Genomic DNA, 15070 nt, shown 5'->3' with positions numbered 1-15070 from the left:
GTTGTTCTTAGTAGTATTTGTTATACATATCATTATATTAACTTTTTCTTACTTTATCTATGCAGTCACAAAGTTTACATGAAAATTCAAGAACAAATGGTTAGATTGTTGAATGAAGATAGTTGGGATGATGTTGTACGCAACTATCCAGATTCAAGTTCTACATCAACATTAAAGGCTTTTTATCTTGCATTTAAAAAGGTATCTTGATTTATACATTCATTTTTATTCATCTATGTACTATTTTTAATTTAAAACTTACACATATATTTGTTTATTTGATAAAAGATGAGGAAGGAAGATAATGGAGCACCAGATAGTTTCAAGACTTTTATTGAAAAAATAAAGATTGAAAGACTGAGGAAGCAACGTATTAAGAATGTTGAACTTGATCCAACTCTTAATCATTTCATTTGGAATGGGCTAGACACTATTCAATATCAAGTAATACAAGGCGATTGTGAAGACATTGCTAAACTCATACCAAAAAGGGATTATGCCCTAGTTATTGCAGATATTCCCCATGGTTTCAATATTCCAAACATTTACTATGATAGTGACCCTTATACTTATCAAGCTTTTAATAAAGTGGTTGCGGGATTTGTAGAATTGACGTCATCACCATTATGGAGATTTGTGACATTTCATTCAGACACACAATTGGCAATGATATTGTCAAGCTTCAAGGGGAAAACAAATTCAAGGATGCAGCTTACATGGTAAGACGTTTAAAATGTATATTTGATTAATGTTGAAAAATTCATTTATGTACAAGTTAATTGAACTTTTACTATTTCATGTTATAGGCAAAAGTCAAATCTTCTTAACAATGAAGATCAACAATTTATAAATGACTGTGAGTTCATTCATATCATTCATATTGATAGTTGGGAAAAAGATGATAGCCATATGTCTATGATTTTTAATCGGGTGGACGGAAAGAGTTATAGCCAAAAACTGACTTATGATGTTGTTGTGAGAAAACTAACATATGAAGACAAAGAAACAAAAGGAGAGATAGTTAACATTTATCAAAAGCCACAATTATTGATTAACTATCTTATAGACATATGTTCAAATGAAGGAGATTGGGTTCTGGATTTATTTTCTGGCTCAAGTAAGTTTCGTTATATGGAATTGAATTTCAATATGTTCTTTTTTTAATTAATATGTCATTGTGCTAATTTACTTCATTATTTCTTTTGTGCTTGATAATTAGGTACAACACTAGCATGCTGCCTTCAAAAAGGAAGAAATTGCATTGCAATTGAGAAAGATCTATTACTATGCAATTTCATTCAACAAAGAATTAATATCTTCAATTTCTTCCAGATGCAATGCAAGAAATTGGGTTGAAGAAAGGGGACTTTAGTGAATCACGTGTGGAAAAAAAGGCAAAGGAACCCCAACCACATGGAATGTTTGGAAAGACATACATTAGGAGATTCGCAGACATCAAAGATCCATTAGAAGAGGAAAATGAGCAAAAGGAAGCAGAAAATATTGTGGAAGAAGACAATGATGAAACTCTAGAGGACGAAGAGTTTGGATTACGTGACATTGTTGATTAAAATTAAGTTATGCTTGGAAATCAAGCTTTGCAATGTTTTGAATTTGACATTTTATGAGAAGAATAATCAATCAATTAAGGTTTTTATGCGTTCAATATTTGTAATATGTGATTTTTGCATTGATTTTTAAGTTAATCAAATTTTTTTGAAAAAAAAAGTGATTATTATTATTTTTTGACATGAAATTCATAAAAAAATCTATTATTTAACCATTTTTAGTTAAAATTTTCGTATAAAAATTGTGATTTTGACATGTCAATTCTAGCAAAAAATTATCAAAACGTGTAGTTTTTTTGTTATATTTATGTTAAAAATGGTTAATTTTATGTTCATTGTTAAAAAATAATGTTTTTTAGAAACAATTATTTCATGTGGATTGAAAAATTAATTAAGGATGTATAAATATGTAAATTATCTAAAATTCAAAATATTGAATTTCTAATTTGAAAATGCAAAACAATAAAAACCTCACTAAAAATAAAATAAAAATTAAAATAAAATACAAGAAAATATGAAGAAAACGACCACTTCAAAAACTATCAAATTTAGAAAATAATTATTTACATTTCATACACTAGAAAATTTAAAGTCAAAAAATAGGTCTTTTAAAAAAAGGGTGTGATGCAGAATACTCACTTTTTTAAATCAGCATGAAAATCACTACCATTCTAAAACGTAATGTACATAAAAAAAATTAAAGTGCCAAAAACTATGCTCTAAAAAAAAATGTGTGTTCTGCATCACCCCTTTTCAAAATCAGGTCACTTTTTTGCTATCTCTATGAAACGGGTAACAGTATCAGTTCTCGTTTCAAAGTTTACATTGTTTTTAGTGCATCAAACCCATGAACACTCCATTGATATGGACAAGGGTGCGTTTGAGAGGCTCCAAAAGCTCCCATAGCAAGGGAAAGGGAGCTTTTGAGTTCTTTTTTCCCCAGTGTTGTTCCCGCGACTCCGGGATTTGTGCCACTTTTTCAGGCCCAGAGCCCAGGTCACTACCCAAAACTCAGTGACAGCTTCAGAAATGAAATTTCACAACATTACAAAGATACATTTGCAAAAACATCAATAATGACTATAGTGGACCCCTACTATCCATGACAGGCACATGTCACAAACATGAAAGCTACAAGTCTTAACAACATAAATGAGCATAGGGGTCATATAACTATTTAAGAATCACTAAGAATAATTGATGCCTCAACACATTAGCTGTAATTTCATCTATTAGGCCATAAATACATTCTTCATTAATTTAAAAGTATAAACATGATGAGAGCCATACATAGCTAGTGTCATAATACATGTTCATAACCAACATAATAACAACAGAAATACCAAGGAAAAAATAGCCATATAATCCACATATAAACCAATATAATACTCATGACTTAACAAGGATAAATAACCTCATATTAATGCAAAGGCCAACCGGGTTTGGGACTTCCACAAACCACCCAACCATAGACACGACTGAGCCAAATCTCTCTTCAACTAGTCACCCCCGTAGCATATTCCAAGCATGAATGTGGGATCTTATGGAACAATCCAAAAAAAAATTACAAGGGCTTCTAGAGGCCAAACCACCTCAACCCATCAAACACAGATTCCACCTCACGGCTAGACATCAAAAACCAACACCAGCTTGGTCTCTACCCAAACCTTCTAGAACTCTAGAGTGTTTGTTCCAACCAAGGCTTCCAGGACAAGTAACTCTACCCACAACTTCCACCGCGATCCAAAGACTTTTTTTCCAACCGAGGCTACAGAACTAGTAATACTCAACCTAAGATGTTACACGGCTCCAGAGAATTTGTCTAACCAAGGCTCCAAGAAATAGTAACTCAACCCACAATTAAAGGAACATGATAACCAACCCTAAAACAAAAGGAAATGAACCCCCTACACCATGGCTATCCAGGAAATGGACAGGCTATGAAAGTACACTATCAATTAGGAGATCCTCCATGCCAATGACAGATCATAACCAAGAAACCACATGCATATTCCATGCATGCTAAAACTAGTGAGGAAAATATACATGCAACTAAGTACCTACATCAAAAACCTATGTAGTTGCTTATCTGGTGTCCTCTTGTGCTTTCCTACTCTTCCTTTTCCTTCTTAATCCAAGCATCTGGGTATGCCACACTCTCCAAGAGTGCTCCTAGAAAAATATAAGTGTCTAAGAGTATGAGAGAGAGAGAATATAATGAGAGCTCCAAAACTGAACTGACAAAAATCCTGAGCCAAAATATTGAGAAAAATCTTTCCAACTGATCCTCATAAGTCTTTATATCAATGAGGCCTCTATTTTCTTCATTTTCCATTGTGTTCCTTCAATTTCCTCCTCACATGCAACCTGTAACCTTTCAGCTTCCTTTTCTCCTATTTTCCATTATTTTCATAAATAAATGCCAAATAATGCCTTATGCCTTTCCAAAGCATTTTCCATTGCCTTTGCCAATTTTATTTAGCCATAATAAACCAAAGTGACACCCCATTAGGATGTTTTTGTACACCATTCAACTTATAATATATGTTCCATGATCGTTGTATTATATATTTTTTTACATGGATTTTTAACTAGGGTTGTTACACTTTTTGTATAATCCATATTGAAGCCTACATCTTACTTCTTTGGCTTCTCTTGAATCCATTTTCTTTTGTTAATGAAGACAAACAGAGGATCCACTCTCCTTGAGCAGATTATCCTCCTTTTTCTTTCAAACCTTTCTAGGTTGAGCCCTGACAAAAGTATTACTTTTCAACTTCTTATTTAGCCATTCTTGAACTTTGTTTTGACAACACAAGGGTAGATTTCACTTCTCCTTCAAGCCCTCCTTTTTCACCCAAGTATTTTGTTTCATTTTCACTTTATTTGCGAGGGAGAAATAACTAGGTTGATGCTACTCTTGCTTTCCTTCAATTTTTTCCTATTATAGTTGATAATCTCAGAGAAGTTCACTATAGGAATGAAACGATAATTTCTTTTAATTCTTTTCTCATTTTCTTTGAGGGAAGGATTAGATATTTTCCAATTCCTTTCACCTCCTTGCAACATGTTGCCTTTACACTGAGTACCAGAGAATAAATTGTATTCTTCTTCACTAAAATTTCTTCTCATATTCCAAGGATGAGTTTCTACATTTGCATGCATATTTTGAGACACATGCCTTCTTGGACTGAAACTACTCAAAAATTCTTGCTTCCTTACATACCATCTACAATTTATGGATTTATGACAAAAAATATTGCAAGAAAATAAATAACCATGAAATAACCTTTGATGCCTGTAGATGATTTTCTTTTGAGGAGGAAAGGATATATGCTATTTCTTCACACATAATCTATGGTTGTTTGAATTTCTACCTCGATCAGTTCTATGATGTTCCTACCTCTTTTGGCTATTCATCTCTTTTCCTCTACTTTGTCACTACTGATTTTGTCTTAGTTGTTGTTGTTGTCTAAGAATACCTTTACCTTTATCAATGTTGGATTCTTTGATTGCACCAACTTGAATATTTGATTCATTAATCTTTTCCTTTTTGGAGATTGATTCTCTATTGAGGCCCAAGCCTGGATTTTTGAAGGGATGTCTCTACTTGCTGAGAATGTCATCCAATATCTTGGATCCATTTTTGATATTTTGATATTAAGACAATTGTTGATTAGCCTCTTCTAAATCATGTCTCAATGAGACTGCTTCAACTTCCAATATATCATGGTGGGCTTCTCTTTCATTGACTTGATTTTTCAACCTTTCATTCAGTTTGTTGGCTTCCTATTATTGAGCATTAACATCAACAATTGTTTTTCTCAACCTTTCATTCTCAAGCTCATATTCTTGCAACTAGTCACACCCACTGAACCACATGCCAATTCTGCATGTGATATTCCATATGAGGTAGTTGATGAAGCGAATGAAAATGCAAACTTGATTTCAAATGATAATGAAACAAGATTAAACAATGAACACTTGAGCATGCCAACCTAGGTAAGCCTACCATCATGGTTGGCAGAGGCCATGATGAATATCAACCCACATAATGTGTCTACCACCAATGAGGAAAGCATGGACATGCCTTCACAACCATCAGAATTGAACACCGAACTTGTTCATTATTTTGTGGACAATGGTTCACTAGAAGAGGAGCTTGTTCAGCATGAAGTACCTGAAGAAGACAATAATGTGGGCCAATCAGTTGCACTGGAGGCTGAAAGCCAAGTGTCAGATCTGACGGAGCATGGGGAAAATCACAGATTACTTAGTGCATTCCTAAAGCTACCAGTAGAGAGAGTGAAAGCCTCAGCATGGCACTCAACTACAGATTGTCTTCGTTTGGGGAGGAGTTCACAGTTGCTTACATCTGAAGATTATATGAATTTATTTTTTGAGTATGAACGTAAAAAAATAAAATTCAAGAAACTAAAAAGAGAAATAAGGAGTTGGCCAAGGACAAGAGAGATGCAAGGATTGTAGTAGTAGAAGCTCGAAAAAAGGAAAGGATGGAAAGAAAAAAAGCAAGGGAAGATAAGGAACATCAAAAAAATTGGCAAGGCAAGAGAGGGAGGCAAGAAAGGTTCAAGAAGTGTCTGAAAGAGGAGGAGGTGTGAAAAGTAGGGAAGTCTATGGTCCAAGCCAGTTTGAGGCAAGTAGGATGATGCCCAATATGTTGGACAACATTGCAGAGCACACACCATCATACCAAGAGCTGATTAACATCCAAGTCCCCTGCTATCAGCCAGGGGTTGTGCCCACCTCATATACCCCTACCAGTGTAGGTTTAAATCCTAATTGTGTTTATATGACACATGCACCTAGTGCTCAGGTTAGTAATACAAGTGGACACTTGGGTTACTTAGTCCCTCCATGGCTACAAGGAGCAAATTGGAGTCAAGGATATGGTAAAATTTAAGCACATCCTAATGAACCAATCTTGGGTAGTCCACCATACTTGGATCACATAGAAGACTCAACAATTATGGGAAATGCAAGAAATGCAGGCCATCAAACATAGGGGTTGCATGAATTAATTTTTGTAACCACATTGCAATGTGATTTTGTAAGGACACGTGGGGGCTACATGCAGTGATATGTTGACAACATATGAGTATTGGTTCGATAGGTGGAGGTGGGTTTTAGGGTTTGTTATCGTGAGTATTGTGTGCCTTGTTAATTGCTGCATTCATTTCTGTTTGGGACCTGTTCTTGTCCGTTCACTCTGTCGGGTAGTTAAGAATCGTTGTTATATTGAACTTGAATTGGAATTATGATATGGAATTATGATGAAAGTCAGCTTAATAATTGGAATGTGAATTTTGTAAGGATGTAATATGTTGATTGCTTTCATAGTAGAAGCTAAACTATAAACTATATTGAATTTTAATTGGAATTATGATCTGGAATTATGATGAAAGTCAACATAATAATCGCAATGTGAATTTTGTAAGGATGCAATATGTTTATTGGTTTCATAGTAGAAGCTAAACTATAAACTATATTGAATTTGAATTGGAATTATGATGAAAGTCAACATAATAAAGAAGGAAAAGAAGTGAACATGAATCAAAAGTAGCTACCAATAGAAGGTCTTAATAACCATAGAGAAATGGAGCATGAGGGGATTCAGCAAGAGACAAAGAGATATATAATATCTATCTGTAATATCTATCCAATGGAAGAGATTTGTTTTAATATTTCAATAGAGGTTATATATTGACAGTTCCTATTTGAAGAGAGGTTGTATATTGCACATATAAATATAAAAAATTATCAATGTAATTAGGATCATTAAAAACATATTCACTGTTGAATAATTCCTAGGAGCTTCACTTTAGCTCTTTCCACCATGGGGACCCCCTCAGTTTTATGGACCATTTTCATTTTCAAAGGAAACATCTACCTAGGAGCATGTGCTTGAGAAGTGAAATAGAAACCAACCCTATATCTGCTCACAGAGGCAGTAAAAAAAAGAATCCCTTTGTTCTCACTAAAGGAAATTCAAGAGAAAATAATAGAAAGTAAAGATCAATTGAATCCAATTTGAAACAACATTGCAAAGGAAAAGAAGTAGTAATTACTTAATTTGGTAATTACTTGATGAAAGGCAACATAATAAAGAAGGAAAAGAATTGAACATAATTCGCAAGTAGTTACCAATAGAAGATACTAATAACCAATAATAATAGAAGATACACAAATAATGCTTCAATACAATATATGCAAGGCCCTAGAGCTATGACTTAAGCATTAATACTACCATACCATGGATCTACAATTTTTGAGAAAACCAAAAAAATGCCCATCTCATGCCTGGCCAACTCCAAAAGCATCCTTCTAAGTAGAAGACTTGTATTGATTTCATCCAATAGGAAGAAGCATTGCAAACCTTGCAACATAATCAACTCCAGAGCTTTATAGAACAGGCCACCAAAGAAAGCAATTACCACAACAACAAAAAGAAAATGTTCATTAACAACCATTTAGAACAGATTATTGACTCAACTGAATAACACAAATACTCATTAAGAACCATTTAGAACAGAATCTTGACTCAGCTGAACGACACTCTTCCAAAGACTTATGCAGAGTTAAATATTTACTACAAAAATATTCTATTATAAATAAAGCAACAAAAAGCGACCATATTCCAGCCTATATTCCTGAATCTCAATCTGGCATCTGTTAACATTATTTGTGAATACTTATTCAATATACTTTATCATTTTCTCCTGCAAGTATCAAAATAGAAGCTAGAATTCATGTTTTAAACATAAACTTAAGATTCCCCCTATTTATGAACTTAAAAAAGACTTGGTCTGTTGGGCTTCGGTCTAGTGGTCGAGATGGGGCATCACCACGATAAAGCAATTACCACAACAACAAAAATAAAATGTTCATTAACAACCATTTAGAACAAATTATTGACTCAACTAAATAACACAAATGCTCATTAAGAACCATTTAGAACAGATTCTTGACTCATCTGAACAACATTCTTCCAAATACTTATGTAGAGTTAAATATTTACTACAAAAATATTCTATTGGAAATAAAGCAACAGAAAGCGAACATATTACAACCTATATTCCTGGAAAAGAATGACTCTCAATCTGGTATCTGTTAACATTATTTGTGAATACTTATTCAATATACTCGTGAAATCATTTTCTCCTGCAAGTATCAAAATAGAAGCTAGAATTCATGTTTTAAACATAAACTTAAGATTCCCCCTGTTTATGAACTTAAAAAGGACTTGGTATGTTGGGCTTTGGTCTAGTGGTTGAGATGGGGCATCACCACGATAAAGCAATTACCACAACAACAAAAAGAAAATTTTCATTAACAACCATTTAGAACATATTATTGACTCAACTAAATAATACAAATGCTCATTAAGAACCATTTCAAACAGATTCTTGACTCAGCTGAATGACATTCTTCCAAAGACTTATGCAGAGTTAAATATTTACTGCAAAAATATTCTATGGGAAATAAAGAAACAGAAAGTGACCATATTCCAACCTATATTCTTGGAAAAGAGTGACTCTCAATCTGGCATCTGTTAATATTATTTGTGAATACTTATTCAATATACTTGCGAAATCATTTTCTCCTTCAAGTATCAAAATAGAAGCTAGAATTCACGTTTTAAACATAAACTTAATATTCCCCTTGTTTATGAACTTAAGAAAGACTTGGTCTGTTAGGCTTCAGTCTAGTGGTCGAGATGGGGCATCACCACGATAAAGACCCAGGTTTGAACACGAGCAGACATTGAGACCCAATTGTTGTTAAAAGATATCCAATATAATAGACCTCGCATTATTGTGGGCTTACCAGGCCCTTATCTCTTCAATGTCAATTTACTAGGACCTATCTCGGGTCAGAAGGCGTAGAGGCAGGAAGGATAGAGAGTTAGGCAAAAACTGAATTGCATGTGCCCAGGACAAGTCAGTGATGTCCTATGCCAAGATCTCAGGTCTATTTTAACAACCTCAGAAGGAAACCCAACATTATACATGCAGTCTCATATTTTGACAACCTTAGAAGGAAACCCAACATTACACGAGTAGTCTCATATACTTTGTTTCCATTACCCTCCCAAAACCTGAACCTGACTGTAAAACCCACAACCCAAAACCCAACAAATTGAAAACCCATAAATTAGCTAAAACCCACAAAACCCACATAGGTGAAGGTGTTTAAAAACACATACACAAGTATAACAAAGGCACAATATTCCAATGGAGGCTAAATGTGTTAAAAAACATAGTATTCAGGCTAGTATGATAGTGTCCTACCTTCTATGTCCAGTTGATGTTTTTTCACCATGCCAAAAAGCCACAAGAACCCCAGATGCTCCAAAAACAGTAGTTCAGACTGCAACAACATGCAAGACAACATCAAAATGGTTAGATATCCCAAAAAATGCAGATAAAATGTGAAATTGAAGCTCATAAATTGAACTACAAACCTGAAAAATCTGTTTCGAGTGCGAAACGACCATGTCCAACACCGAGCCGAGCTAAATTCGCAACATGGATAAACGCAAACGAATAACGAGTCGATACCACCAAATGGGGAAGAAAAACCAGGCGAAAAAACATGATGAAACACACGAAAACAACCGAACAACCTCCAACACGACCATCTTTGTTGGTCCATAAACCACCACCCGCATCATCGAAGCCACTACCTGCATCACTACCGACTGTAATGGTAGCGACCGCCATTGGAGCAGTGACGCTCAACTACCCGACAGCGCGAATGGACAAGAACAAGTCCCAAACATAAATGAATGCAACAATGAACAAGCCGCACGGTACTCATGCTAAACAAACCCTAAACCCGGCCTCCACCTGTCGAACTAGTACTCATACACTGTCAACAGGTCACTGCATGCAGCCCCCACGTATCGTACGAAGAATGAGGTGCCATTGTGGTAGGAGATCTGGTTAACATGGAAATGTTCTGCTAAATTAACAAAATCAATATCTATTACCTAATTCTTTTAAACTCATTAAATGCACTTACTACCATAAATATATAAAAGCAAAATCATGCAACATATTAATCTAAATGGACAAACACTATCCATCCAATCAAGCAATATTGAATATTGCACGGAGCAATATATAAATCATTAAATATATTACTTGTTCAAATTTAGTACCCTATAAATCACTCACTTAATTTTGAATTATACATAATCAAATAAATAATATTTCTAATCTAAATACACCCCTCGTATTACTATTTTAACTTTTATACTGATTAAAATACATTAATACATTAAAACCGTGAAAAAATTAACGCGTTATAAACTAATTCAAGATTCTAGTCTAATACTTGGATCTAAAATTTGGATTCAATGATTTCCAATTATAGTGAAGCAAGGAGACTCCTTGGGTAATTGTTTCATCCCATAATTTTAATAATGACATGTATTTTTTTGGATATTTAAATGTTATTATGTTGTGGCTTAAAAGTCATAGTTGTTGAAATATGTGATTTTCTCTAAGTTTGAACAAATGTCACTTCCTGTCAATCTTTACATGCATTTTCCTTCACTCTCGTTCACGACCATGACTTACCCATCTTTCCTTTTCCTTTTCCTTTTAGACTTGTAGAGCATGTGCCAAGGGGCGTCATTCAACTTTTCATTCTACCTTCTTATTATTATGTAATTTTGTAATTTCATAAAATTTCCAAAATATCCATTTTCCGTGACGGCGATGACCATGTAAAAATTCTATCTACGCTTTATAATTACGGATTTGACTTAGAAGACAAATTGTGATATCCATTAATTTTTTTATTTTATTTTATATAATATTTATAAAACAAGAAAGCCACTGTTATAGCTGTAGTCCCTAACGGGATTGAGAAACTCACTAAGTGGGGGATTGAGAAACTCACTAAGTGGGCCCATCTGTCAACCACTCGTCCACAGTGAAATACATCAACATGCATGTTTACCAGATGTAATACGGTTCGAACAGACCCGCGTGCATGAATTACACTTGTATGAATTACACTTCCATATTTGTTTGACCAATTCCAACCATACCCTTGGCTATACAAATTACCGTAGCCACAGGCACCATCTGTCAAAAATTACACTATGCAATTACTAAGGTAATATATGGTATTAAAGTTCAGAAAAACAGCGAAACCACCAAATTCAATGTAATTTTTTTGAGCTTATAACTATTCTCATAAACTTCCAACAGTTTTCTCGCACGGTAGACTTACTCATTGTGCCCGACGCATCACTGCCACCGTACAAAGTAGCATGCGTTGATTGCCAGCTACCATCGAACGCGGTCACCAGTTGTAAAAGACCCATTTCACTACAAATTTCAAACACAGAAGAGCCATAAACGGTAGAAGACTACGCGTAGTTATCTCACTTTAAAAAAAATCAGAATTGATATCTGAGTTGATACTGATTGCAGAACATGAGATATCTCAAACCTTGCTGGGCTGTCAAACCTTCATAAAGGAAGGCATACAGGAACTTGAAACAGGATAAACCTGACAAGACGACTACTCCTGTTCAGGCAGATTCCTACCGTTGATCTCCTGTCATCAGAAAGCATGTCAGACAATTACTGAAGTGACTCAGAGCACTCAAGAAGTGAAGTTTGAGTAATACGCACAATATGCCTATAGAGAATAATTTATGTAGAAAGAAAATAACCTATCAACAAAGAACTGAAAGTTAACTACAATCATAAGAGTATCTTTGACGCCACAGCTTTTCTATTTCGTTTTGGAAAATCAAATTATTTTTTACTTATATAATACAAAAGCCATATAGATGCAAGAGACAGTGAGTGCAGCTGCATTAATGTAGACAGAATTGCTGTAACATCAGAGGATGCAAGTGAAGATATATGGTGTACATTCCTGATCAATAATAACCCCTTGGGTCTAGCTTGAGCAAACTTTTACCGGTAGATTGATCTATAGAGACAAATTTCTAAAACTTAAAGGCTGCAACACTTGCTACTCGCATTCTGAGAGAAGCCTGGTAAAAATAACAGAACATTTGCAGGAGTACAATATTTTGACATGGAGTCATCAGGGATAACTGTATTAGAACGAAAATATATTTCAGGTTTAAACATAAACAATTTTTCTATTCTAAAAGTATCTCCAAAAAAACTATTAAACCAGAGAAAAAGAAATACCAGTTAACCTTTGGATTGCTGTTGTTTTTGTCACTCAATGCTGTCAGACTTAAAAGTTGTGGGAGTATCCTGGTGTGGCAGCTGCTTGCTTCTTCATGTGCAAGAAGTTGTTGATGTCTGCTCTGTCTAGAGTCGATCTGTTGAAATCCAAAATCTACTAAATCCAGGCTCGAATGTCCATGATCAACATACCATTAACTTAATAATCACCAAGTATTGCATGTAAGGTAACAATATTGCAGGAGGTAATTAAGTGTAATCAAAATAATATAATAGAAAATGCAGTAGATTCATCAAACTTTTTCATTTTGGAGCCTCTAGTCATATTTCTTTGTTTTCCACAACCTACCCTTGCCGTACTTGTGTCTTAAAACCCATCCTCGTGATACCACTTGTAAACGAACCGTGCCATGCTTTCACCCAAAACAAAAATTTTACTCTGTCTAAAGGCATACAGACCCTTCTCTTGGCTCTATCACAGAAGCGACAAGCACGACTACATGACTACATGGGGAAGGACATGATATCAACGCTCTGGATGAGTGGCCAAGAGATGGGCCTACAAATTTATTTATAGAAAATTAATTACATTATATGAAGCTTGCATAATTTGACGCGTTGACGTGGTTCTCAAAGTATTTATATCCTTGGCACGTTTTAACATTGTAAACACTTGTTCGTATTTATACATCGCCACTATGCACACCCTCACACCCTCAATTTAATGTGGACGAAGAAGGTTGATGCCCCTGCCTCCTTTCCATCCAATCCCCAATACTCATTTTGTTCATGTCCGAATGTGGACATTTTAACAATTTCATTACAGTTCGAGATGCACCACGTGCCCTAACGCTGCAATAAATGTTACACATTGCAGTCTCGGGATCGACAAGACTTTTCCTTCCTCCTCCATGAATTATAGCAATCATGGCATAATTCCCAGGTTGATATATTGACTCTTTCAACTGAAGGATCGATGGGCTGAATAACATATGCATGGAGGAGTAGATGGCTAGTGTTTCATGAGGCCTGAGTTTGGAAGCTGGTCAGGTGAAGAATTAAGGGAGGAATTTGTACGAGTGGGAGCACAACTAGATTTTGCAGTGTTTAGTGAGGAGGAAAAAATGAAGTTGAACAAGGGTGACCTGGTAGAGGTGTCCAGTGATGAAGAGGGGTACAGAGGGGCCTGGTTCTATGCAAGTTTTGTGGAAAAGCAGGGGGCAGGGTTCATAGTGGAGTACAGGGACCTTGTGAGCGATGAAGATGAGACAAAACAACTGAGGGAGAAAGTGGATAGCCATCATATAAGGCCAAACCTGCCAGAGCAGAGTACAGATAAGTATACTCTGTATGAGGAAGTTCATGCTTATGAGAATGATGGGTGGTGGGTGGGTGTGGTCACGAAGGTCCTTGACAATCAATAGTATATAATATACTTCTTGCAGACAAAAGAAGAGATGGTATTTAATCATGCCCAATTGCGGCCCCATCTCAAATTCATAGAAAACAAATGGGTTGAAGCGTCAAAGGTATGCACGGTACTTAGCTACTTTCACTTCCCTGTAATAGTTATTGTTTTTCTTAATGAATGGCAGGATTTTTGTCTTGGTCGTGGTCCTCAAATGGATAAAGTGATTTTAAGTTTGTTGTTTTCCCATTGTTTTGTAACTATTCCAGAGTGCTTACATCTCATTTCTTTCATGGCTCAAGGTTACCTTGTTCATATGTCTGACGATATTGTTAAATTTGTTTTGAACACATTAGACCTTGTTCCACGCTGACATACTTTTAGGTTTGTTGGTGGGATTTTAAGTTAACTATAGCGTTTTGGGCCCCTTGTCAATCAGGACGCTGAGGTTCAGATGTTTTCCTCTATGTTGAATTATTGGCACTATAGGCAGTGTAACAGATAGAATGTTGTTCACTGATATTTGAATATCATACAAGACATCAATGTTGGGTCGGGGCATGGCTGAGTTTAAGGAGTGTCAAAATGCTTTATCTGCTATATTAAATTTCTTAGAGACCTTAAAGATCTTGAGAATACTAAATGAGGCATTTACCGTTGAATTTTTGAGTAAGGTTTTCATGTTCACTATCATTAATATTACCTGCAGTAAATAGAAACAGTTAAAGCAAAAAAAAAAGATGCATTTAAAGCAAAGGAAATTAAAGAACGAAATCGATGCATGTAAAGTGTATGCAACAACAAGTGTTAGCTATGATGGGAGAGCTTTGATAATCAATGGACAACGTACGTTATTAATTTCTGGGTCCATACATTACCCCCGAAGC

At 35.2% G+C, this 15070-nt stretch overlaps 1 protein-coding gene across 1 annotated transcript; it reads left to right on the top strand.

The window, feature by feature from the left end:
* Positions 1-13797: 13797 nt before the first annotated feature.
* LOC149186792 (protein AGENET DOMAIN (AGD)-CONTAINING P1-like) lies at positions 13798-14199 on the top strand. Its single transcript, XM_089409454.1, has one exon. The coding sequence runs from the start codon at positions 13798-13800 to the stop codon at positions 14197-14199; it is 402 nt and encodes a 133-aa protein (XP_089265580.1).
* The last annotated feature ends 871 nt before the right edge of the window (positions 14200-15070 follow it).

Source organism: Pinus tabuliformis, chromosome 3_1 (assembly GCF_031772625.1).
Source record: "Pinus tabuliformis cultivar Carrire ecotype Pingquan chromosome 3_1, CPIR1, whole genome shotgun sequence".
NCBI lineage: Eukaryota > Viridiplantae > Streptophyta > Pinopsida > Pinales > Pinaceae > Pinus > Pinus tabuliformis.
Note: the sequence above shows the minus strand (reverse complement) of the source record. Positions and strands in the feature narration are given on the sequence as shown.

Bases quoted from the DNA above. Each gene is read 5' to 3' on its own strand.
- LOC149186792 (XM_089409454.1), top strand. From the start codon at position 13,798: ATGAGGCCTGAGTTTGGAAGCTGGTCAGGTGAAGAATTAAGGGAGGAA.